This window comes from Mustela nigripes, chromosome 6 (genome assembly GCF_022355385.1).
Source record: "Mustela nigripes isolate SB6536 chromosome 6, MUSNIG.SB6536, whole genome shotgun sequence".
NCBI classification, from domain to species: Eukaryota; Metazoa; Chordata; class Mammalia; order Carnivora; family Mustelidae; genus Mustela; species Mustela nigripes.
Window position 1 is genome coordinate 101,619,410 of NC_081562.1, and position 25,985 is coordinate 101,645,394.

At 49.7% G+C, this 25,985-nt stretch overlaps 1 protein-coding gene across 1 annotated transcript in view; it reads right to left on the minus strand.

Moving 5' to 3' along the window:
- Positions 1-1,763: 1,763 nt before the first annotated feature.
- NTF3 (neurotrophin 3) overlaps positions 1,764-25,985 on the minus strand; it is a 66,763-nt gene continuing 42,541 nt past the window's right edge. Inside the window, exon 2 of the mRNA XM_059404946.1 lies at positions 1,764-2,730. Within this exon, the coding sequence (XP_059260929.1) occupies positions 1,936-2,730 (795 nt within the window). The 3' untranslated portion in view covers positions 1,764-1,935. The remainder of the gene's footprint in view (positions 2,731-25,985) is intronic.

Below are 25,985 nucleotides of genomic sequence, written 5' to 3' on the forward strand. Positions count from 1 at the left end.
CAGGACCCACAAAAGGGTTCTGTGCAGGCGACTACACTTTCCATGTCCCTAGGACTGTAATGTTCATTCTGCCATGCCAAGTGTCGCACAGAAGGGGGGATAAGGGGGACTCGTGAAGAAGAAACGAGACTGCGTCCTTTTTCAAGCATGGATGTAACTCTTCGCTCTGCCTCCTGCCGTTCAGCGGGCACGGGTGAGGGAAGTCCTCAGCCACATCTCCTCACCTGTAAACTGGAGTGATAATGCCTACTTCAACGGGCTTGTGACAAGGACGGGGGGCCGTGTTTGCAGGTGCCCCGCAGAAGTGGGTGCGAGGCAAATTCCTCCTGTCCTGTCTTCGGAGCTGAGGCATCTGGAATCGAGTGCTGCCTTATGGTGCTCCTAACCCAAGCCACGGCGGTCGGCGGAGGCTGTTTCAAGAGGCTCATGCCACATAAAGAACACACATTTTCTTAGGCATGGGTTAGATCTCCGGGGCGTGGGCTGCTTGAGACAGAGAACACTCGGATCCTGAAGGCAGGGGAATTCAGGGAAGACCCAGGACAGTAATCCCAGGCAGAACACAGGGTACATGTGCCTCCGACAAGATGGGAGATGAGAGTCTATGGGCTGTAGGACCAGGGGGAGAGTCTGCTTCCCAGTGGGGTAGGGCTTGTAGGAGCCACTGTGTCCTCCTTGGGCCTGCCTCCTCGGGTGGTGTGGCCCTCACCACAGGGATCCCTCTGGGACTCAGGATCACCTTCCTTCCATTTGAACTTACAACTCTCAGAATGATGAACCCACCAAAAATGATACAGAGGAATACGATAGCCAAGAAAGAAGAGGAAGGGAAGGGAGAAGGATCGATCTGGAACGCCTCCCCTATGCTAGGAAGTCCACAGTGACAATTTAACTGAGACCTTATGACAGCTCTTTGAGTTAGCAGAATCCCCAAGTGACTTTCCGGCCCTAGGAACCCTAGACTTGGAGAGCCTTCAAAGCCTCTCCCCCAGTCACAAGGAAGGGAGGACCCAGGATTTGAACCCAGGTCTGACTCTGAAGTACGAGCATTTTCCAATTCCTCATGCAGCTCTGGGAGGGGTCCCCAGAGAAGGGAGGAGGCCATGTGCCCAGAGGATCTCAAATGAGGAAGTTCTCTTCTGTCTGTAGATTTTTCATGATCCGTTTCAGCTGGCCTCTGGGTAACCATACAATTATTCTGTTACAAATAGTTAAAACATTTTTTCCTATATGCCTAAATGGATCAAAACCACTTACAGAAAGCAAAACAAAAGCCATAGCCCGCCCCCCACCCCCCGCCCAATCCAACCCTTAACCCCAAACCCAAAACAACAAATGTGCTGAAAAGAGACTTCCAAAACTAAAATTGCCAGGATTGTTGTTACTGTTCCGGGACTGTAACCTTGGAGCAAATCAGAGTTCTAACTGGCAAAAGCAACAGCCGAGAGAGGAGAGTAAGTCCCTGACAGTGAACTTGTTGGAGGGAATGAAGCGTGGAGCTCAAAGCTACTGTGTGTCATCCCAGGGAACGTGCCAACAGGGCATTTAGTGAACTGATCAAACATGAAGTAGACCAGAAAGGGGGTGGGCATCATTGTGTCTACACACAACTCTGACAGCATCTGACTTTAACAAGTTTACTAAAACGACAGTCATGGCCTTGACAAATACTGAATGCAGAATACTGGTGTACATAGATTTTACAGAGCGGCTCCCGAGAGCCAGGTCACAAAATAAGGTTTAACAGATGGGAGAGGCCTGAGGGAAGGCAAGCACACGGATTTTATTGAGAAAAAAGCTTATATACTGTAGGGTTGCTGAAGTTTAATAAATAAAGGTCAACTTATAATATATAAAAACAATATAAACATTTATATGCTACATGCATATCATATAATTTAAAGTAATAATTTATATATGGGGAGAGATGCCAATTTATGTTCTTCCGATTTTTCTCGACAAGGCACACACACAGGAGGTGTCTATCCGTATCCATCGCCAGCCCACAAGTTTATTGTTTTCTGATGTCAGTGCTCGGACGTAGGTCTGGGACGTTTTGCACTGAGAGTTCCAGTGTTTATCGTCAATGCCCCTGCAACCGTTTTTGACGGGCCTGGCTTCTTTACATCGTGTCTCATAAAAATATTGTTTGACGGGAGAGTTGCCGGTTTTGATCTCCCCCAGCACTGTCACCTGGTGTCCCCGAATGTCGATGGCCGATGACTTGTCGGTTACCCACAGACTCTCGCTGTCGCATACGGAGTACTCCCCTCGGTGACTCTTGTGCTCCGCGTACCTCTTCCTCCGTGACGTTCTGTTTGCGGCCACAGGGTTGCCCACGTAATCCTCCATGAGATACAAGGGAGGGGGCTGCAGGGGGGTGCTGTCACTCAGCAGGACCCGGGGCGAGCTGTAGCGCCTCTGCTGCCGCAGCAGTTCCGTGTCCGTTGCAATCACTGGCTGGAATTCCGACTTGGCGGGCTCTCGCTGCTCCGGCTTGCGGGGGGCCTCTGCTTTGGGCAGGGTGCTCTGGTAATTCTCCTTAATGTCCACCATCTGCTTGGAGAGCTTGTTCTTCAGAATATCTGCCTGGATCAGCTTAATTATCAGGGAATTTAGCGAGTCTTCGGGCAAACTCCTTTGATCCATGTTGTTACCTTGGATGCCACGGAGATACGCGAGAAATATCACATAAAACAAGATGGACATCACCTTGTTCACCTGTAAGATCTGAAAAGGAAATGCAGGTGTTAATGGGAGCCTGTGGCAGCTCAGTCCATGTCACTGTGGGTTGAGCAACCCTGCGAGAGCGACCAGGCTCCTCTCTGATGTCGGGAGACCAGGGTTGTTGATTTCTCTCCTTGGGAAATACCGCCTTTGAATATCTAATAGTACCTTCCCCCACCCCTAGAATTTCACCTGCCTCTTCCCCAGTAATCTTTCCTGTAGCGTGGCGGCTGTGTGCTAGGGAAAGAGGGGTGCGTGTGCGCACATGTCATTGTGTGTCTCGTGCCCCTGAGCCGACAGAAGGCAAGATCCTTTTTTTTTTTTTTTTAAACTAAATAAACCAAAAACATAAGTGGCGAGGTCTTTGGTGTGGAAGAGTTAGGGTTTTCCACAGGACCTGGGTCGCCAAGAGTCTCCAAAGCAGAGGGAGGAGCAGACTCACACTTAGAACTTCTGCCTCCGCCTCTTTCCTAGACAGAAGCCCCCCACGGCATCTGCAGACTTCTATTGTGTGCAGATGTTGTCCGGCTGCTTCTTTAAATATCACCTGAGCCCGAGAAGACCACAGTCCACTCCAACTTGGCAAAATGTGAAGCTGTACCTGAGAACTATGAAGGCATATTTGCATTCTTTTAGCAACAGGAACAGACTTGCGAATGGTCTTAAGGAACATAGCTCTACCGCCCTCCCCTACACCTGATGCAGCTTCTGGGTCTCTGGAAGGAATACCCTGAGGCTGGGGACGGGTCACCTGCCTGTGCACTGCAACATCTGCACGGGCTCATCTCTGGCCAGACCACGTCTGGGAAGCTGGTCCCCCACCCTGGTCATGAACATGGGGGCTGCCCTGCGCTCTGGGAGAGGGCCCAGCTGAGCTCGCCGAAGGACATGCCTCACCAGGGCCCCCAACGGCTTCCCAGAGACCCCTCCCCAGCAGAGCACTACCTGCAGGACTTGGAGGCATAGCAACAGCCAGCTCAGGTTAATGGGCTGGACTTGCCCGGAACAGCAAGATTCCTTGTGGATTCATTTTTTCCCCCCTTTGTATACAATGTTTCCTTTGGGGGTTACATTTTCATTTTGCTATCTCCTTATTTAAATGGAACTTGAACTTGAACTCGTCCGCACTCTCCTTCTGTTGCCAGAGCAGAACCTCGGCACGCGGTTTCCGTTGGGTCCTTATGGGATTATAGGACTTATCTCCAGATACCTTTCTGGCTGGTTTCTCCCTCACTAGAGCAAAGCCCAGCTTTTCCGAAGGTTGGCGCTGGAAAGAGACTCTTCAGGCTGGGAGGGCTGGCAGCAGGAGCGATCTCCACCTGCTCTCTGATCCACACCACCCCCATGAGGTAGCCAAACCTTAGTTACCATTGCTATCACTTCACTGGCCCCCAGGGCCTCACGGTTTCCTCTTTAAGGCCCTAAGCATGGAAAATAAAAGCCCTTCCCTTGGTTCACCTTTGGTATTTGCCGAGAGACTTTAGTAAATCCAGGGGGAACGTAGAAGGGAAATAAACAAGAGAGACACAGGAATCAGAGAAGCAACCCTGCTTACGAGGTACCCATGTCTGAGCTTGCCCACACTAACTTGCTCCCGGGACTTCCAGATGCGGCCTCTTTCCCCATCTTGTCTGAAGTACTGCTCTCCTGTCCCCAAAGGCCAGCAATGCTGCGAGCACTTTGCTCCAACTTCCTCCTCCTGGCTCGAGGCCCACCTCTTTGATAAGGGGATCATCTTCCTTCCATGGGAACCACTCTTGCGGACAACAGACTCCTTCAAGGTCAAAGCTGAGAGAAGGATTCTAGATTCACTGCCCACCCCTAGAGACTGCTCCAAGAATCCCATTATCCTAAGAAAGTGGTTCCCACAGGATAACTACTCTCCCTCCCACTCTGCATATAATTGACATTTCCTTCAATGTTGCAGCCCAACAAAACGAACCTTGAACACAAAATGTACAGCATGCATGCAACTAGAATTGCATGCCCTTTCTCCCCTATCCAAAGGGAATACAGCTGCAATAAAGCAATTTGGGATAAAGAGTCTATCAGAAAACAATTTATTAAATCCTCCCAAAGCCCAGCCACTGTAAGCAAAGAATACACAGGGTACCTGCTCATAGGGAAAGAGATCAAAGACGGACGGACAGAGAGGGGGGCTCCCAGAGAGAATGAGAGTCAATGTACTGACCAGCCAGGGAGTGACAAGGGGCCCCCGACAGGAAGATAGACCGATGGGGCCGGTGGACTGGGGATGCAAAGGGGAGAGTCTTTATGGCTGGGGCCTGAACTCGGAAGCAAAGGGTTTCAGGTGTAGAAGAGCTGTATAAAGAAAGCATTGAATCCAGCTCCTTCCTTGAATAGACGATGAAAACCTAACGGCGGTTGAAGAAGGAAGAGAAACGCACAGGGTAGAGGGGTCCTCTGCCCTCCCGGCCTAGTGGCCCTTTCTGTCAGGTTATGGCTGGGTGTGCACACCTGGGCCCCAGCCCATTTGCTCTTCCAAAGCTGTGTAACAAGCTTTAGGAGCCGTGTGCATGTGCTGTTCCCTTCTGCCGGCACGCTTTCCTCAGCTCTCCTGCTGAAATTACACTAATTCTTCAGTGCTGGGCTGGAAAGTGAACTTTTCTACGAAGCCCCCTAAAGAGCAACAAGCCCCCCAATGCGGCAACCATCACTTCCTTTGCATTCCTGTGGCATATTTCTGATTGGCTGTGGTGGCAGGTATGACCAGCCTCAGGGGTCTCCCTGCTCTACTCACTAGATTCCCTCTCCTCTAAGGCCAGGAGACCCTTCCTGCTTGTGCCTCCCCACTGCGTCCACACCACGGTGAACACATGGTGAACACACGTTGAACACATGGTGGAGGTGGAGGTCTGGGTGTAAAGAGGTAGGGACGGAAGGGAGGGGGGCTGAAGGCAGAAGAGCGACCTGATTTGGAGGGCCTCGTGAGGAGACAATTTAGAGACAGGGTGGTGGCAGGAGGGGCGACTACCTTTCAGCCAACTCTCCAAGCCCCCCACGTACATGCTCCATTGTCCCACCAGACCTCACTTACAAAACACAGATTTGAAGATAAAATTCTTAAGAATTTCCAAATGACCACCACAGGGCATTAAACCCTGAGTGTGGGGTCCATTTTGGTGAAGTTGTATGAAGGTAAGAGTAGAAATTCATTTTGGGTTGGGAGGGATGGGCAAAGCCCAATGAGCGTTTCATGGGAGGAGACACATTTGGAGTTGTGGGCAGAAGCCATAACTTCAGCAGCAGTCTGGGGGGCAAGGAGAGCCCACTGGGGATGCACAAATTGAAAAGTCTCTCGTGACTACCTGCTTTCCTCCTCTGGGTAGTGGCAACCAGGAACTGTGGGAATGAGGGGCGCCAGGGTGTATCAGTCGGTTAAGTGTCTGTCTTTGGCTCAAGTCATCATCCCAGGGTTCTGGGATCGAGCCTGGCATCGGGCTCCCTGCTCAGCGGGGAGCCTGCTTTTCCCTCTGCCACTCACCCTACTTATGCTTTCTTTCTCTCAAATAAATAAAAAATCTTAAAAAAAAAAAAATGGAAATGTGGGAACTAAATGGGACAGTGGGAGAAGTCAGGATTGTCAGGCAGAAACATTGTATCATGGAAATGGCCCCAAATTGCCAGAGTATGCTGATCCTTAAAAGCAGAATGACTTGTAGTTGATTTTATTACCGTAGCTTCTGCCCGGACAACACTCAATGCTGTCCCAGTGCGGACGGCTCCTACTACCCCACCTTACTGTGCCCTGCCTCCGGGAGCCCAAGGCATTGTGTGGATTAGAACCCAGGTCTCCCGACTCTTTTAGACAACTCAGCTCCTCTTGGGTCCCAAGCACAGAAACTCAACACAAAGAAATCAGGCCACCACTGTGGGTGGGGGTGAGGCACACACGAAAAATTAATAATGTAAGAACATTTCCAAATGCCTCTTAGCATTGGTTCTACTTATTTTTGGAGCTCTGCTGTTTCTTACCATTGAATCCAAAACCTTACCATGATACTTGAGAATAAGTTAGGGGAATAAATCAAGTGCAGACTGGTAAGGGTTTCTAACCCACTTTTAAGGCTGCATTAAAACCCAGCAGGAGTGCCTATGGCTATCCCCTTGATGATCTGCTTGTAGTTTTTTCACAGTGAGCAAGCCAAGGAATGGTGCTACCTGACCTCTCCAAAACACAGATGTCTGAAGCTGGAAAGGACCCCGTGTAAACCCCTCATTTTATAAGTAAGAAAACTGAGGCCCAGGGTGGCGATGGAGGGAGTCATCTGAGATTAGTCTCCTCAGTAATGGCAGAGAATGACAGAGGACACCTGGTTCTAAAGCTCAGTGAATAAATGTGGCTTGTGCAAAAGCAACATTATCATGGCGGGTAAAGATGAAATCTATGTGAGAGCTCCCAGCACAGTCTCTGGCATGGAGTGGTACCCTGGGAATATTCGTTGAATGTGAATTTGAGTTCTCTGTGGCTGCAGAGTCGCTGTACACCTGTCCTCCACACTCATGTATGAGGTACCAAGCAACGGGAGTCAGGAATTCCTTTTCCGCATACAGCCCACAGCAATCTGCTCCAACACAGAGCATTCTCCCAAATGCCACTGCTAGCAAGTGCTTGGATCTCAGGCCAGCTACACGAGTTGTGGGAGAAGAAAATATTATTGCCTATTGGAAGCACAAAGAAGAGGGAAATTGCAAAAGCAAACATGCATGGGAAACTGTGAAGTGGTGTTTCTGAATATGGCCGGGGGTAAGAACCTAGATCTGATCTCCGGGTCCTTCTGGTCACCAAAGCCTGCAACTTCCCCCCCATCTTCTGGGATGGGTTTTCTCCAGAAGGCTAGTTCCCTTGAGTGGGGAGAGAAGAAAGGAAGGCAGCTCTGGCTTGACTGCCGTGACCCAGGCAAGGCACGTCAGTGAAATTTTCTATTTAGAAGGACCTCTATGGTCCTTCTCTTTTGGTCGCTGTTAATAAGGACCCCATCCAAGCATTCTGTTGTGTTATCATTGGCCTTATATCTTCTCTTGGCTGGGGGGGGGGCAAGCCTTCTTCATCCACAAGTGCCCTCTGCTTAGCACAGAGCTGGTCCATTGCAGAGTCTCAAGGTCTACTTGGTGAATGAGTGCCTACCACAATCGAGACTTGCCCAAGACACTGCTCACTGGCCCGAGATCCCACACAGGCTTCTGCCAAGCCTGGTCTGGAAGCCACTCAACCCTGCTTTCTTTTTCCCAAAGAAAATACAAGGCCTGGCTCTGAAGTAGGCCATGGTCCCCAGGCTCTTCTTGGCTATAATTGGAAAAAGACCTGTTAAAGACCTCAGTAAAACCCCCTTCCTACACTCTCCCCAGTGCCCATTTCCCCTGCTCAGAGTTTTCCAAGATCCTGACCAACTAGCAGATGCTATTTTCCTCACTTAGAAATGCTTTCCCACATATGGTGTTTTCTCAGTCCCTGGAGCAACATTCCTACAAGGTTTCACCATCCCTCAAAATACTCAAAAGAGAGCAATTTCTGATTTCTCCTTTCTGGCTCAGTTTACAGCACACACACACACACACACACACACACACACACACACACAGGGTTTTTGGGCAAAGTGGCTGAAATGGAAAAGAAAGCTGGGTGGGGAGTAAGGTGGGAAGGACCTGGCCCACAGCCACCCTTGTCTGTCCTGTCACACATGAACACCTGGGGTGCTCTCCTTTGAGTTCTAATTTACCTCTCCACGACTAGCTTCCCAGCACATGTGTCTCCTACTGATCGTGGATCCGGAGCCCTTGCTTGCTCCACTTGTGGAATGAAGGTTTAGCCTGGTTGGAGTGGGAACATCAGCCAGGGACCGACATACATTAAATCTCTAATCTCGGTAGGTACTAACATTTCCCATTTCAGATGGGGAGACTGAGGCAGGAGACGGTTACTAACCAGCTAACAAGCAGCAGAGTCAGGATTTGATCACAGTTTGGCTCCGGAATTGATGCCCTTGTGGACTATGCTATGAGGTCTGTCTGTCCCTGCTCTGGAACATTCCAAAGAGTTTATTTCCAGACAAAGTTCAAGCTCTGAGGCTGGAACCAGGGAGTTTGAGCACCTCCCCCAGGAATCCCCAGCTCTGGGCAGAGCTTCTAGGGTTTGAGGCCACCACTCCTGTTTCTTCCTGCCCATATTCCCTGTGAGAGTGTTTGCCATGGAAGTAAACAAACTCCTGTCCCCCTTTGGCCCCGTTCCTCTGCGGGTCACCCATCCCTGCAGAGGCCATGTGTTGTCGTGGACGGAGCACCAGATGCCCCATCTCAAGGCCTGGCGTTGGCGCCAGTGCTGGAAATCAGGGTGACGTACAAATAAGGCATAGGGGCTGAGCTCTAGCTGTCCTCAGGGAGGAGGCATGAGATCAAAGGGAAGCACTTTTTCATGTGCCAAGTTTTTAATATGCAAATTCAAGAGATTTCATTATTTCTGGTGTGGCCATATCTGGAGGCAAATGCATTTCTCTGGCTGGGTTAACAAGGACACTGTCCAGCTGTATCCAGAGGGCCTGATGCTTTGGAGAATTCCTGCAGCTAGGACATGGTCACTGACTAATGTCAAGGGCTCAAAAGACTACATCCTGCCAGATAACCCTAATCTCTTATTCAGGGACGGGAAAGGGGGAGAGGTGGGAAAGCGACAGATTTAAAGTAGAATGACAAAAAGGAAAGGAATGTGGTGGAAATATTAAACTCAGGCCATACAGAAGACTGGCTAAGCATGTTCCCCATATCTTAATTGCAAAATTAATTCAAATTGGCTTTGTTCTGAACCCAGGTCCTGAGGCCTGAAAATTAGTCAGTGGGGCCATATGAAGATGTTCTGACCCATGACAAGGCTGGTCGCCGGGAGAGAGATCCCAGCGGAGCCTCCACTGGGGATTGGTCTGGTTTTGGTTAATCTCTTTATTAATGATCCGGAAGCAGGAGAGAGGAAAAAGTGGCAGATTAATTAAAATGCACAGATGACGCTCAAAGGGAAGGTGCTACAAACACCGGCGAGGACAGACCAATTATTCCCCAGCACCCGTGGGGGTTGGCAGCCTGGAAATAGCACGATGAGATTCAAACTGGAAACACGTAGGTTAACTCACTGGGGGCAAGATGAATCCAAAACCAACAAGGGAGGGAAATGCTTGTAAAGGGATGAAGGGAAAGAGCGACTTGGAAGGGCTACAAGGAGTAAAGGAGAAATGAACTCACATGACAAGGGCAGTGTGGGTTTCCACGGCCCTGGCTTCTTCCCCTATGGCCCTACGGTCTTTCCTAAATCCCACCTCATTCACTCTGAGCACGCCTTTGGAGTGGAGGCAACTCTTAGGTTCCCTGTCTTACAAAGCAGAAAACTACATAAGTTGAGCTTCAGAGAGGGCAAGAAACAGAGCCAGGACTGGAGAGCAAGGGGGTGGCTATGCCCAGAAGATGCCGACCAGCATGTTCTGTGTTCCCCCGGACCGGAAGTGAGCGGTGATTGGAAGAAGAGCCTCCCCTCCATGCTTCACTTGGTGACACCTCATTTGAGAGCTCTGATCCCTGGGCGGAGACCGCACCTGCACAGTCCAAACATGAGAGAGCAGAGGCAGGGAGATGGACTGCTCTCCTGTTCCTCTTGTTAAAATACTTAACAAAAAATGGGGACAGGGACAACACGTGGCCTAAGATCTGGGATAGGACAAGGTCCTCAACTTTCAGGGGCTGCTGGCTTCCCAGGGGGAACGAGGCACACAGTCAACAGGGAAGGCTTATTCTAGAACGAAATGAAACAAATCAGAGCGCCTCAGAAGTTTTCCTCACCTCCCTCAGGAAGGAATTTCTGAAACTGGTCCCTCTTGGGAGCCCCAAAATGAGGAAGGCAGATTCCAGAATGGACAAAGAGTCCGTATTCAAAAACCAAGCTCGATGCCCTGAGATGGAAGTTGAGAGTTGTGAGTTTGCTTTGTGCAGCTGTTGGAAGAGGAATTTTACATTGTTCAAAGCTTAGTCTCCACTCTGGCCCCAAGGCAGTGAAAGACGGAAGGTATGGCATACGTCAAAACAGTGTGCCTCAGCAGCTCCAAGAGCAAGGTAGCACAATTGTTCCCCAGGCCACGGAAGCCTCTAGCGTGGCCCTGTCTTGGCAAAGAGATCTGAAAGGAGCTTCGTATGCCAACACAAACCCCAGGAAATCCAGATTTACTTTATCCTTTGCATACTAAACTCTCCTTTCATGGCCAGAGGCTGGACAAGGAAGGTTCTGCAGAGAAAATCTGAGTCAATCATCTACCGGCCATAATGTATTGTTACATTTAGTATTCTTTGTTCTGGGCCCTAACACTCACCCTCCACTGCACATAAAAGTGCATGCATGGGCTTGTGTGTGTGTGTACGTGCACACGTGCACACATGGGGGCACCAATGCATGTGCACAAACACACACACACACACACACACACATTGTAGTCCCCAAGACATTACAGCCAGGCTAATTTCTAAATTATTGCGTCATGAAATATCCTAAAACATTTTGATTTTGGTTTTGTTTTCTGCATTGGGGAAGACCCTGTTTTCCGAGTGTGAAGAAAAGTAAGAGAAGCTTACTTCCATTGTATAGACAGCTGAGGGGTACGCTGACATGAAAATCCCAGCATCAGAGAATAACTGTCCAAGTTAACCTTTTGCTTTACATTTGTGCCTCATGTTGGGGTTGGGTTCATGAGCTGGACATCAGCACTACCTGCAGAGTTCTTTAGCTCTAAGTTAGTATTACTACAAGGTAGGGGCTGCTGAGTAATTGCTCTTTAATAAATATAATAAGTAATGATGACGATGATGATGATAAGTTATTTATTTTGTCCACCCAGCCAAGAATGAGTCTCAAAATGGCAGGAAAAGAAGTAGGCTTCACCTTGAGAGCTGGAAGCTCAGGGAAATCCCGAAGCGCGACTTCCATCCACGCTCTGGATGCCTCTTCCAAACCAAGACCGCAGCTGCCTTGGCAACACCCAAACCCCTGTGCATCAACCAGAGCAGTGGCAGGAGAACAGGATCAACCCAAACCATACTGGTTTGGCCCCATGAAGACTTGGCTGCGGTGTGGTCAGATGGCAGCCTTTCTCCTCCAGGCTTGGCGATCGGGCCTGTGTCAAATACAGCCTCTGTCTCCCCCTCAGGCTTCCCGCTGGCCCCACAGCCAAACTCCTTTCATGAGGATGAGGGATTGGCAAATGGTCCGGGCTTTCGTTGGTCTGAACCACCTCTCCAGGAAACCGTAAGGTCTGGAGACTCCGAGAGCCACGGCTTCCTTCTACTCTTCTGGGCATCTCTCCCCTCTGCTCACCCTGGCCACCATCATTCATCTGAACACCCTGACAGACCAGGAAACCGAGGCAGGAGAGATGTCTGTGTGATTCCCTGAGCCTCTTCTCGCCTGCTTATGAAGTGATGCTGGGATGTTGAAAATCAATCTTCCACCCAAACCGGAGTGTGCAGTAGGCACTTCATAAACATTATGACTCCGCTCCCCCAAACAGTCTACGGCTCTCTTTCTGGGCAGCTGGGCGAGACAGAAAACCAACCCAGAGCTTGTCCTCTGAAAGCAATTTTGGCACCAACACTCCGAGCCCAAAGCTGTCTTTAATCACAGACACAGTCATAATAATAGCTTGTAATAACGGCTAGCTAGCATTTACTGAGCCGCGCCATATGCTAAGGACTTTGTGGGACACTTTACACGGATTATCTCAATTAATCCTCACGGATACGATTATTATCCCCACTTCTCAGTCGAGGAAACTGAGGCTCAGAGGGATTAAGGCGTGTTGTCTGAGCTCACACATCAACGGAGGGGTAGAGCCAGCGTCTCAACCCATCTGGACAACCCCATGGGCCTTACTTCTAGCCAACACTGCCTCACACCTCCAAGTTCATTCCGAAGAATCTAAGTGACCTGCCACTTGCTTGCAGTGAACTAGGCAGTGAGTGCCATGCTGCTATATTAATGCTTCTTCCCTTTTTAGAGAAAGGGACATGCAGGACAGAGGCTCTGAAGTGTCAAGAGTACGTTTCACAGTCTAAGCCTGGTGTCACCAATTTGCAGTGGCTGAAAGATAAACCTACACTGCTTAGGGCTGTCAGGCTCCTTGATGTACCCCCAGCTTCCCAAGAGGTAAAATGCTTCTTTCCTCCCTCCTTATTTGATGGTGAAGAAGACCAAAAACCCAGGGGTTCTTTTTATTTAAAAATTGCTGGGTATTTTGAAGGTGAGGCAGATATCTGGTTCTTTGGTTTTCTTTGTAGTGTATCTGCAGTTGGCAAGGAGAAATGAAATAACGTGGACTCCTGGCACGTCTCCTGCTCTGATTTATGAATAAAACCCAATTCTGCCACCCATGAGTTTTGTGGCAAAGGGAGAGTCATTGCTCGTCTTAGGGTCTCAATTCCCGATATTTCTCCACGGGGTGCCGCTGGTCTTTGGGCAGGGTAGTTCTTCACCGCTCGGCCTTGTCCCCCACACACGAAGCTCTGGTCACCATCTACTGCACACCAGTCCCATCTCCCTTGTCCCCGTGACCACAGGAAGTATACATTTGAGCCTCACCTGGGCACGCTTTATCCCTCCCGGTTAGGAATCATATTACATAACACTGGTGGAATAAAGCAGGGGGTTTTAACCATTTCTGGATCATTGACACTATCTAGAGTGTGACAGAAGCTAAAGCGTCTTTCCCCTAAGCAGCATACACGTGCGCACAAAAGAAAACTTTTCAGAAAACTTTCGAGGCTGTGCAGACTCCCTGAAACCTCACCCAGAGGCCCACAGATCCCAGGTAAAGAATTCTTGAATGAAAGAATATTTAATTCCGGCTTATTCATTTGAGAGAACGAGTGTGGGGAGGGACAGAGGGAGAGGACCTCAAGCAGACTCCCACTGAGCGTGGAGCCCAACTTGATCTCAAGACCAAGCCTGATCTCAAGACCTGAGCCCAAACGAAGGGTTGGATGCTTCAACTGACGGAGCCACCCAGGCGCCCCTCAAACTGAAGCATTTTAAAGGCTCCTTTGAGCAGGAATACTCTATTTTTCTATTATCCTCTGTCAACCTTGAGCCATTCCTTCATCAGACTAAATGATTCTCATTACGGGTCTCATTTTTTGGTCCTCCCCATTTTGTCTGCGTCTCTCTGAAGCTATGGAGTCAGGCACCCATATCCTAATCCACTCGGATTCTCATAGCCTGGGAAGGTTATGGCAGGAAAGTGACCTGCCCCGAATGAAGCAACAAGTTAGTGGGAGAGCCAGAAATAGAAGCCAGCTCTCCAGAGGACCAGCCCCATGCTGCTCATTTGGAACCAACACAGGACACTATATTTAAGAACACCAGGAGGGAAACCTGTCTACAAGGCTCACTGCCTATAGGGCTTCCCTAAGAGGCAGAAGGGTCCCAGGTGAGCCGGGCCAGCATGGCACCTTCAGCATGACAGTGTGAGAGGGCTGGAGTGCTCATAGCCTGACCCAGCCAGAGAGGCAGCCTGTAGAAGCAGAATCCTTCCCTGCTTCCTTGTGCAAATATCTGTGTCACATCAGCACCATCCCTCAGTGATATCCACATTCCTCAAGGGCTTTGGGATTTTGTGCATTTTCCTTTCCATGTCTGATTCTGCCATCTTGTTGGAAGGCCTCATGTCTACCCTGATGACTTTTCCCTCCCTTTGGTCTTCCTGTGCCTCAACACCCCCAAGACCATCATGTTGGAAAACCTCATTGTTTCTGAAGAGCTTCTCTGAATTCCAACCATTGTTATGATTCTGGGGATTCCAAGCCTTGAGTGTGGCTGCACATGCTCTCAGAGGAAAGCTGGTCATATGTGGAATGCTAGAAACTTGGGAGAGCTTTAAGCATATTTAGAGGCTCTCTTGATAAAACAGATATCAAAAATGGGTCAGTCTACAAGACAGTACAGCCAGAAAATACACTGGGGCCAGATATCACACACAAGCAAGTTGCTAATTTGAAAACAGCTTCTCATTGCGGCCACTCCTGCCTAGAGGTGATGTCCATGTGCCCTCCCCTTATATGGGGGTAGCCGGTGTGGCCACTATGTGGTGGTCCCTATGACTTCCAGTATAGTGGAAGTCATGCTAGATGACTTTCAAGGCTCAGCCCTAAGAGAGCATGAATCTTGCACCTGTTGTTGGAGACTTGAGCTACCGTGTGAGTCACGTGACATTTCCAAGGCCACCATGCCGGAGAGGCACCCCCTGATGGTCTTCTAGCTGACCCTGTCAAGGCGCTAATCTTACAAGTAAAACTGACCCAAATAATCCAGACCAGCCCATCAGCCAACTGAATGCTACCGCATAACTTCTGGTAAGGCCCCACGGCACAGAAAAATCACCAGACCCAGCAGTCCCCGAATTCCTGACCCACAAAATCATGAGAGATGTGAAATGGTTGCATTCTATGCCATTAAGCTTGGGGTGGTTTGTTACATAGTGAAAATAAGCAAACACTCAGAGCTGGAAAAAACTATACAGATTAAATGTGTCATTTCTTAGTTTCAATGATGACATTTCATGAAATCTGCCCAGAAGCATCTGAGTAAATTCCTGGAGGACAGATCTAAAATGGACCTCCAGGACCACTGCCAGCACACTGCTGACGACTTGAGGCTGGAACTGTGAAGGGGAGGGGTCCCCGGGAGCTGCCAGTCACCGGAGGGTGTGCTCCAGCTGGGGTGCCGCAGTCCCCATGGGCCTGACTGCGAAGTGGCAAAGCAGGGGTGTGAAGCCCCGCTCTACCGTTCAAGGCTTCAGGGTGTGTGCGCGTGAGCACGTGTGCTTGTGTATGTGAAAGAGAAGGAGGGAGGGAGAGAGGGAATGAGGGTGGCAGACACAGAGAGGCGGAGAAGGTTTCACTGAACAGGGTTTTTCAGCTGACTCAAAGGACCCTGGCCTGGGGCACTTTTTCCTGACTAGGGAAAAACAGGGGGCCTGGGAGTCAGTGTCCCCTCCCAAGACATCACCACGGTAGCCCCAGAGCTGGGCACACCTCGATCCATGTTAGAAACTCTTCCGCCCTGATGTGATTCCCCAGATCTGCGCTGTAGCTCCATCTTCTTCCCACCCACCAGAGAAGTGATCAAGCTGGTGATGCAGGTAATCAGAGATCAGGGACCGTAGGAAAGCCTGATGGCAGGAGCACTCAGGTTCCCAAGCACTCAGCTTCTGGCAATGCTGTTGAGGCCCACAGAACTGGCCTGATCATTTGGGCCATTTGTGGCTCGTTCTAAGAGTGGGTGGGTGGGGGCGGTGCCAGTGACCCTTGGTCTTCAGAGACGGGGAGGGCGGGAATTCCAGCCAATGCATGTGTTGTTGGGAAACAGGCCGGGCAGAGTGTGTGCGTGTGGGGGTGTTTGTGTGTGTGTGAGTATGCCTGTGTGTGTCTGTGTGTATATGTCTATGTACATCTGTGTGTATGTCCGTGTGTGAGTCTGCACATAAATGTGTGTGTCCATGTGACTATCTGTGTGTGTTGTGTGCATCTGCATGTGAGTGTGTAATGTGTGTGTCTGTATGTGTGAACATCTGTGTGTATGTGTGTGTGGTGTGTCTATGTGTACATGTCTGTGTAAATATTTGTGTGTGATGTGTGTCCGTTAATATCTGTGAGTGTGTCTGTGCGGGTGTGTGGTGTGCAAGTCTCTGTGGATATCTGTGTGTGAGTGGTAAGTGTGTGCACACATGTGGTGAGTCTGTGTGTCTGTATGGATATCTTGTGTGGTGTGTATGTCCATACATCTGCGTGTGAGTGTATGGTGCGTGTGTGTGAGTATCTGTGTGAGCGTGTGTATGGTGTGATTGTGTGGAGTGTGTGACTGTGTGCGTGTGCAGCATGCTGGGAGAGGGATGCTGACAAGGAGAGAAAACTCAAGGGTTAAGAGGACTCCAAAGATGGGGGGCCCTCCCCAGCTGGTAGTCACTGTGAGACCTTGGACAAGCCTTTTTTTCCCCCGAACCTTCTGGGCATCAGTTTGCTCTTCTAGAGTGAGGGGATCAGAATAAATCATCCTCTGATCATTCCAGTGCTATCCGTGTGCCCCCCACAGGGTGTCTAAGGCAAGGCTCTGGGCTGAGCTCTGTTTCTGGCCCCTTGCACACAGAGGATTGAGAGACGGCTCTGGGACTTCTCCTTACCCCCCACCCCCACCACACACACACCACGCCAGCTCTGCTCATCTAAAGAGTAAGGCACATGGCTCCAGTGGCCTTGCTCAGTCCCTGTGAATTGGAAACATGTAAGGACAGGCAGGGGAGAAGCCCAGGAGATAGAAAGAGAAACTCTGGGTCAAGTTTGCATTTCTCATTATTTCTCCAACCCTTCTCAAATTCCTTTTGTTTAGAAACCTCCTTGAGTTTCTGAAGGCTTCCCCCTCCCCCATCCCACCCCTGAAAAACTCTAGAAGCTCCTCCAGCCTGTAACCCTTCCCGATAACACGTTCCATATGTCGGTCACTCTGTGCATGAAACGTTTGCACTCACTTTTCTGGTCACATCATCTGTGGGCGCCCCACACCGCCCCTCCCTAGCACAGCCCATCCAGCCCCTCTCCGGCCCTCTGCTCAAGCAAGCGAGGGTTTGGGTCTCGCTGGAGCGCTCCGTGTGTTCCGTCCCAGGAAATTCCCACTTAGGATTCTGGCAGGTCTGCCTCCTGCGTGCCTCTGCCCCAGCCCGCAGTGCCAGCTGCCACCACCCCTGCAGGGAGACCCTCCTTTAGGCACTGGGGCTAATTGAGCAGTGCTCTGACTGAGCTTGCCACATTATTTGCTTAAGAGTGTGCTTTTATAGGAAGGCAACACAGCATTCTATTGTCTTCCTCTTCCCAGCCCGGCTCCCCCCTCCTCCCGTGGCTAGCCACCATGGTAAAGGCTGAAGAGATTTTTCCAACATAAGTTCCAATACTCCTCATGAGGATACAAACAGACCTTCTGTCCCTCCTCACCCACTCCTACCCCATGCACCACACCTCCTTGCCCCACCACCCCTTGTGACTTTCTGATGTATCTTTGGATGATTGGGCCTGACTCTTGAAAAATACAAGGCATGGCTTCGCACTAGTTTTTGTGCATTTCCACTGCTCTGGAAGGGTTGCACTGGAAGGGCTAAAGACCTCAGACTGGTCCAGGGAGCCTGAGGACTGCGTGTAGCCTCTCTTCCTCAAAAGCATACTTGCATTTAATGGCTTCGTCCCTACAGGTACTCTGGAGAGCAAGGAGAGTACCTTGAGACAGGAAGTGAGGCCCCCCATTAACCGAATGGATGCAGCCAGGAGCAAGTGGAGAAAACACGTGGGCCCAGGGGCTAGAACCAGGGCTCAGGGCCTTACAGAATAGACATGTGGGTCCCCGGCAGAGAAACACATCTGGGGACATGACAGAAACATCAACTCTCTTATAGGAAGGAAGGGATATAACTCAGGCACCTGCTCTATGCCAAGGACGGTCAAACTTACATCCTACTGCCTTTAGGTTTTTTGGTCTAGATGGAGTTAGGAAAATTAAAAGAGGCTATTTGTGAGGGTGCCTGGGGGGCTCAGTTGGTTAAGCATCTGCCTTTGGCTCAGGTCATGATTCCAGGGTCCAGGATCAAAGCCCGCATCAGGCTCCCTGCTCCGTGAAGAGTCTGCTTCTCCTTCCCCCACTGTCCCTGCCCTCCCAACTCCTGCGCTTTCTCTCTCTCTCACTCGCACTCTCTCAAATAAATAAAATCTTTAAAACAGTTAAAAGAGGGTATTTCTATTTTAAGGCTGAGAAATTTAGGGCATACAGGTGAATGATAAGGCTTGGTGTTGTCACAGCTGGAGGTAAAACTAGAACCTGAATCCCTGCTGCCTGACTCCTGGTCCTACACTCTTCCTCCAGGACAACCCTCTCTATCACCAAAGTCCTGAAGAGTCCAGAGGGCAGACCACATGCCCGTGATGCCCCAGGAAGCAGAGATCCTTCAGCTGTGAACTCTGGGGCAGCCCCCACAGTACAAAATGCACACTGCACTCTCCTCTAGGCTCACCTGATCTTTGATGCTCCATTTTATATACAGTGGGTCATTTCCGAAGCCGCGCTACGTCGGGCTACAAGAGCATCCCCCTGTCCAGGTAGATAGATGGGGCCTGCCATCAGCCTAAGTTCTGCACCTACTCCTTTACAAACCACCCCTACCTCCGCCCTCCCTCACCCGGCCTCCCTGTAGTGTACAGCTTTCCTGCGTTCTGGAGATCAAACAACAGGTTAAGCAAAAGTGCGCGTTAAAAACGATCTTTCTCCACAATACCTGCAGTAAGAAAATGACAACAGTCATGAAGGGAAACATGTCTGACGATGGATTGGGATGACGTGGTGGCTAATGAGACAGCTGAACGAATGTAATTGGGGGATCCGACTTCAGAAGCTCCAATTATGCTTGACGGGCTTGGTGAGGCACGCTGCAATTTGGTGCTAATGAATGGATTAATCTGGAGGAGAAGCTGGAACCCAGGAATGTGCAGGAATATGTCCTGACACACCGCGCTGGGCATGCCGTGGTGGGGCCAACGAGGACCTGATGGATCCAGGTGGAAAAGCCTGTAGGCTCATGGCAGGGCCGCCACTTCCGGCCGGCCGACCAGCTCTTCCACCTCTGGGCGGACTCAGAGAGCACTAGAGCCCTCTCTGTGAGGGAGGTCTACTTCAGCTTACTAGAAAGCATGCAGTAGGGAGTCTCCAGGCCTGCAGGCTAAAGGACCAGATTAACTGGATTTAATAGAGCCGACTGCAAAAAAGCTGCTTGCAGACCCAAGGCTCTGGGACAGTATGTTGATGTTGCAAGGGCAGAAACTCCACCGCAGGGAAGCCGATGAGGCCGCAGAGATGTGTGGGAGCCACGAGTAACTTCCACCCCAGGGTGGGTGAGTCATGGGGTTGGAGGCAGGGGATCACAGCAGGCTGTGGTCACACTGAAGGGTCTGGAAATACACTGACATTGATTCAGAACGTGGAACTTTTGATCCTATAAACATGATACAGTCTAATTCCCCTTGGTGATGTTAATAATGTAGTTGGCTAGTGCCACACCAACAGAATTTATGAAGTGCCACTCATCCAGGAAAAGGAAGAAGTAATGACCTCAGTGTGTACCCTACTCATGCTTCTGAAAAGGTTGAGTGCAAATCAAAGTTTTGTGAACTGAATTGTATTTGAAAGAATACTAGAAGGGCTTACAACAACAAAAAAATCTGACTGTGGATTCCTATGGGAAGCAGTGAAAGATCTTTCTTCAATTAAAAATACTATAGATAAGACTAGTTTTAGCTAGAAACATAATGGAGAGCAACCATGCTATAATTATATCACAATCGCACAGTGAACACATATGCTTTGAGATTAAACTCTTGACATCAGCCTTATTTGTCCTTTGATGAGCTCTTAACTATCTGGGTGCTCTAGGAACGTGCATTATTCCCTATGGGTTATTCTCCAGGAAACTAGAAATCCGGAAGAAGAAAAGAGGCAGCAGAACTCCCTGCTGCAAATTCCCATTTTTTCCCACTCTTGTGTCTTAAACCATGTCGGCCTACGTTCCCAGAGTAAACCACACATCAGTCTTCTCACAGGTCCCAATAAGGAAAGGAACAGAAGGAAAAGAGGGCAAGCAGCAATCATACAGTCTACTTAGTGAAGGTTCAAGACTAATTAGATGCTAGCTAACCTTACTAAGCATGACTCCACGTCAGGAACTGTGCTGGGAACTCTACAATCATAACTGATTTAGTTCTACAGTAACCTTCCCAGGAAGGTCCCCCAGTTCATAGTCTCTTCTCTGAAACCCTGTATGAATATAACCTAATACTCTCAATAGGCCTGGGGCAGTACCCCACGATGAAACGACCTCATATTTCTGCTGCAAAATTACCAACGCTCACCGAAGGGAGGGAGATTCAGGTCGTATTTTGCAGCCAAATGGATCTACTGTAACTTCAAGAAATGACACCGGCTTTTTGAGTTTCGGGGGTTTGGGAATTATAAAGATGAGACTGGGGGCATTTACTGCTCTCCCTCTTTCATAAATCAAGAAACCACACCCAAGGGGTGCCTGGGTGGCTCAGTGGGTTAAAGCCTCTGCCTTCGGCTCAGGTCATGATTTCAGGGTCCTGGGATCAAGCTGCATCGGGCTCTCTGCTCAGCAGGGAGCCTGCTTCCCTTCCTCTCTCTCTGCCTGCCTCTCTGCCAACTCGTGGTCTTTGTCTGTCAAATAAATAAATAAAATCTTTAAAAAAGAAAAGAAAAGAAAAGAAAAGAAAGAAACCACACCCAAGAGAAAGTAGCTTGCCCGAGATCGCACCATGGCCATCCCATACAGTGAGTTGGTAATGAAGATTAGTAGCAGAGCTGGGATTCAAACCCAGGCATGTCTCACCCCAAAACCCACGTTCTCAGACACCAGGCCAGGCTGGTGGTGTTCCTCGGGTGAGTCCTGAGGGAATTAAAAAACTCCCTACAATGGTTTTCCAAGGAGACAAATTTAAACTGTGATTTCATACACCCTTTCTTATGTTTAAAGAATTTTTTCCTTAAATAAATTTCTCTAGAGAGTCTTTTTCTTTATAAAATAAGAGCATATTGAAGAATATTCTAAAAATGTACAAGTATATAAAGAAATCTATCAGCTCCCACAAGTATCAGTATGGAATATTTGTGTCCAGCCTTTTTTAAACACATGCGAAGTTTTTCTCTGCATTCCATAGTTGAGAATGGTTAATATATGGTGTTCTGTGACATCCTTCATCTCATAATTGAAGCATTCTCCCATCATATTAAAATTTTGATGGCTACATAATATTCCATCCTAGGAATGTGCTATAATTTGCTGGATTACACACCTTTGTAGGAAATTTATTATTTCCAGTTCTCCGCTCTCGTAAATAGAGCTGCAGTCAACGTCTCTGTGCACAGAGCTGACTGCTGGTATGAGTCACGGCCTGGAGTGTGGGCTCACCCGATCCGCCTGCTGTGGGCATGTCTGCCTCGGGTGTCAGGTGCCCTGGAGTCTCTGCCCTCCCTCCTGACTGCTGGGCTGCTCAGAGGCAGGCACAGCACAAACACAATATTTGCTGCCCAGCAAATTCACGCTCTCAGGTTCAACTCAGCCCCAGCTGTGGACCAACAACGCCTGCTGGTGTTTCTGGCTCCTCAGAGGACACTTGTTTCAAAATGACACTTGTCTCCTGAGGTCTCTGAGAACACAGAAAACCCTGCCTCTACTTCACAGAGCCCCTCAGATAGGAACTCCTTAACTCCTTACCTGCTGGAACCCACTGGAATGCATATGGTTGGAGGAACGGATCCTGTAGCCCCAAACTCATACACTCCCGAAAGTGAAAGGAGGTGCGGCTGATCACGTGGTCGGGGGAAAGGCGGCATTGCCAGCCTGCTCTGGGTCAGCCTTCATTTCCTCTGAGTGGCCAGGTGTCCCTGTCCCAGCCCTCTCTAGGACCTACGGTGACACGTTGGTCCCACTCCCTCCCGTTTGCTCAGATGTCTCATTCCGTCCGGGCCTCCATCCTGGTTCTATCCTCAGCCTTCCCCACTATGGACTTTCTCCCTTTGGTTCATAGTGTCCATCTCTTGCCAACCTTAAAAGCAGAAAGTATTTGTTCTCCTCTAAGGATGACTACCTGTCCTAGCCCAGGCTTGTACAGCAGCACATGTCACTCCGTCCATTTCCTCAGTCCCTTGCAACAGACAGGATCCCCACCTTCCTTCCGTCACCAGGGTGCCATGTGACTCACAAAGCGGCCTTACCAGGACAGCCCTGAGCACCTCGTGTCAATCAGACAGATGCCTGCAGTCCTTCCATCAGCTGCTGTGACAGCACTCTTACGGTTCTGTCCAACCGCCACCAGCACGGACCTTCTCACGCGTTCAGCGTGGTTCCCCTGATCCTGTTTTCTCATCTGTGTCTGTGACTGCACACTCGTGCGTGCATGTCCCTGTGCGGCTAACTCCCACATCCCTGCCTCCAGCACGGACCTCAGTCCTAGATTCCACGTCTGTGGATGCAACTGCCCGTGGGGCCTCTCCACTTGAGTGTTTCAGAGACAGCTCGAGGGCAGTATGACCCCGGCCGATGTCATCGCCTTCCTCCAAGCCTGCTCCTCCTCTGGCCTCCTTGCTTGCTCGAAGGCAAGGGCACATACGCTGCTCCTGTCTTCGCCCTTCCCTGCCCCCCACATCACACTGATCTTTAATTCCAGGTGATTCTGTGTCTCCTCTGTTGCTGGCCTGTGCCCCTTTTCTGCGTAGCCCACCCCTCTATGGTCCGTGCGACTTCTCTTGCCAGGTGACATCAGCAGACTCTGAGGTGGTCTCTGAGACCCCACTTTTGTCCTCTCCCAGACTCCCTGGCATTTCTTCTCCACACTGGAAAGGGATGTGCTTTCTCAAGTTGAGCCTTATTGAGTACTCTCCAACTGTAAAAATGTGTCCTTTTCTACAACCTTTAGCATAAAGCCCAAATTCTTTGGCCACGCAGAAGGCCCTTCTCAGCCTGGCTTCGGGGTGCCACTTTCCTTGTTCTCCCCTTACATGCCACAGGGGAGGACCAGCCCCTGGGAGGGTCTTCAGTTCTGCAAAGGCCCCCAGTACCTTCTCACCTCTGCGTGGATTCCCCACCCCTTTCCTGGCTAATTCTTATCTGTCTGGCCCCGCTTTTATCCCAACCCCCGACTGCATCCCGCAGCACGTCCCCATTGTTTATAAACATGCCTTCACTGTCCGTCTCCCCCAGTAAACTGCAAGCTCTCTTTCCATGTCTGATGTCCCCAGCATCTACAAGAGTGCCAAGCTTGTGGTAAAGATTCTAGAAACAGAATCCCTGGGACAAAAGGACGAACCTTTTAAAAAGTATGACCATTTAAATTTTTCCTTGGTAGAGTTATTATTAGGTTCTCCCTTTCAGGCTCACTTTTCTCCAAAAGCTGTTGATATGGGCTACCTGCACCCTGGAAAGATACTTGTTCAGAGTCAAGTGCAAGAAAGTGGCCCAGTGAACCGCTGAATTTGCTTATGTGAGGGTTGGGGGAAGCAGTTTCTGGGTGTCCTGGGTGATGGTGACTGATGGGGCTGATTGATCTCTCCTACAGAATTCTGTGTCAGCAACTGCCAAGAAAGAATTCATCTGCTAAAAAGGGAAAATAAAAATTTCAGTTCTCGGAAGCCTGGGTGGCTCAGTGGGTTAAAGCCTCTGCCTTTGTCTCAGGTCATGATCCCAGGGTCCTGGAATCGAGTCCCGCATCAGGCTCTCTGCTCAGCAGGGAGCCTGCCTCCCCTCTCTCTCTGCCTACTTGTGATCTCTCTCTCTCTCTCTCTGTGTCAAATAAATAAAGAAAATCACTAAAAAAAAATTTCAATTCTCGCAACCCTAGCCCACTGCCCAGAAGCAGCACAGTTACCTCTCTTCAGGAAGGAAAAGCAAGGAAGAAGGCAAGTGTATAGAGAAAGGTGGGAAGAAGCGGCCCCGAGGTCCGGAGGCCCTCTGGACCTGAGCCTGCTCCCCTCTCTCCCTTCCTCTCTACCTACTAGTAGACCATGATGCCTCCAAGCAAGTCTTCCTGGTCCTGGTTCCCTCCTTCTAGACCTGGCACAGCAACGGTCTCAGACTGGGGATTCCTAGGCATGGGAGGGATGCAGAAGCCCAGAGAACCTGCAAATGAAAGCAAATCCAATAGGACTTACAGATGTGAGATTAGGGCTGGGCCAAAATGCCCCCTTAGCCAGTGCTGTGATGGGCTGGGCTGGGCTGGGCTGGGGCAAGGCCCCAGGAGTGCTTCCTAGCAGGTCAGGGGCTCCTGCAGCTCTAGGAGACCACTGGGCTTCAACGTAGCTGAGGCCAGGGCCCACACCACACTCACCTCAGAAACCTCAGTGTCTAATACAGTGCGTGGAACAATGTGAGCTGCACAATCCCATATATGGATCAGAAAACATCTGCTCCCAGGAGCTGTACAGGATCTAGGAAGAGCTTGGCAGGGAAAAGGTAAAGAAAAAAAAGGCTGCAGGGCTCCTGGGTGGCTCCGTCGGTTAAGTGTCTGGCTCTTGATGTCAGCTCATGGGATCGAGCCCCATGTTGGGTTCTGTGCTCATTGAAGAGTCCGCTTGAGGTTTCCTCCCTTGCCTTTTGCCCATCCCCCTGCTTGTGCCCTCTTTCTCTAAAATAACAAATAAAAAAAAGAAAAGGAAAAGAAGGCTGAAATCCCTCATGGAGTGTTTGGGCTCACTGTTTTTGAAAAGAGTAAGATAGGGACTGGGCTAGAATCTCCCCAAAATATATGCATACCTTATAAGTAAACCTCAGAGAGGTTCTCTTCTGGCCCAAAGAAAAATAAAGCTTGAGAATTTTCTTTTTTCCCCTTAAGAAGATCACTGAGTAACAGCTCTTGGGGTAAATTAATACAGTCATGAATATAGTAATCTGAGGACATTGATTCTCTAGAGCAGAAGCCAAAAGGCTAACTCCGAGACTAGCTCCTGGTAGAGGTCTCTGACCCTGCCACTTCCCTTAGCATCACCATCCTGGGTGGCCCTAGGAGGTGGGGTAGGAGGGGGAACAGGTGCAGAGGGAAGGGGACCAGTGAAAGTGCAATGCCAGGCTTGAAAAACTGCCCAGCCGCTCAGCATCATGGGAGATCAGCACCTGCCCAGCCCCAGGCGAGTTTAAATCATAGCTACAAAAAACTGACCAGAAAGAAGGATCGAGTAAGTAACCACTGAAGGGAAAACACAGCAAGGATGGTGGCAGTGGTGGATTCCAAATGTCCTAATAATTCCTAACATATATACTGTTCTGTATATTTTCAAATCAATCATTAACAGTAGTTCAATGAGATACGAGACCAACAGTCTTTTCATTTTAAACCTAAGCAAAATGAATTACATGAAGGTGAAATGAACCGTCCAATGGCAAACAGCCAGTAAGTGACAGAGCCAGAACTAGGACCCCCAACCTCTACATGTTTTGTACACTACACAAACTACACAAACTACGCCCCAGGAGTGCTTCCTAGCAGGTCAGGGGCTCCTGCAGCTCTAGGAGACCCTTCCTACTACACAGACCTCCAACGCTCTCTCACCGACACAGTCCTAGGATTCTTGCCCATTCCACAAAGGTAACATCTGGGCATAGATTTTTCCAAGTATTCCCCTT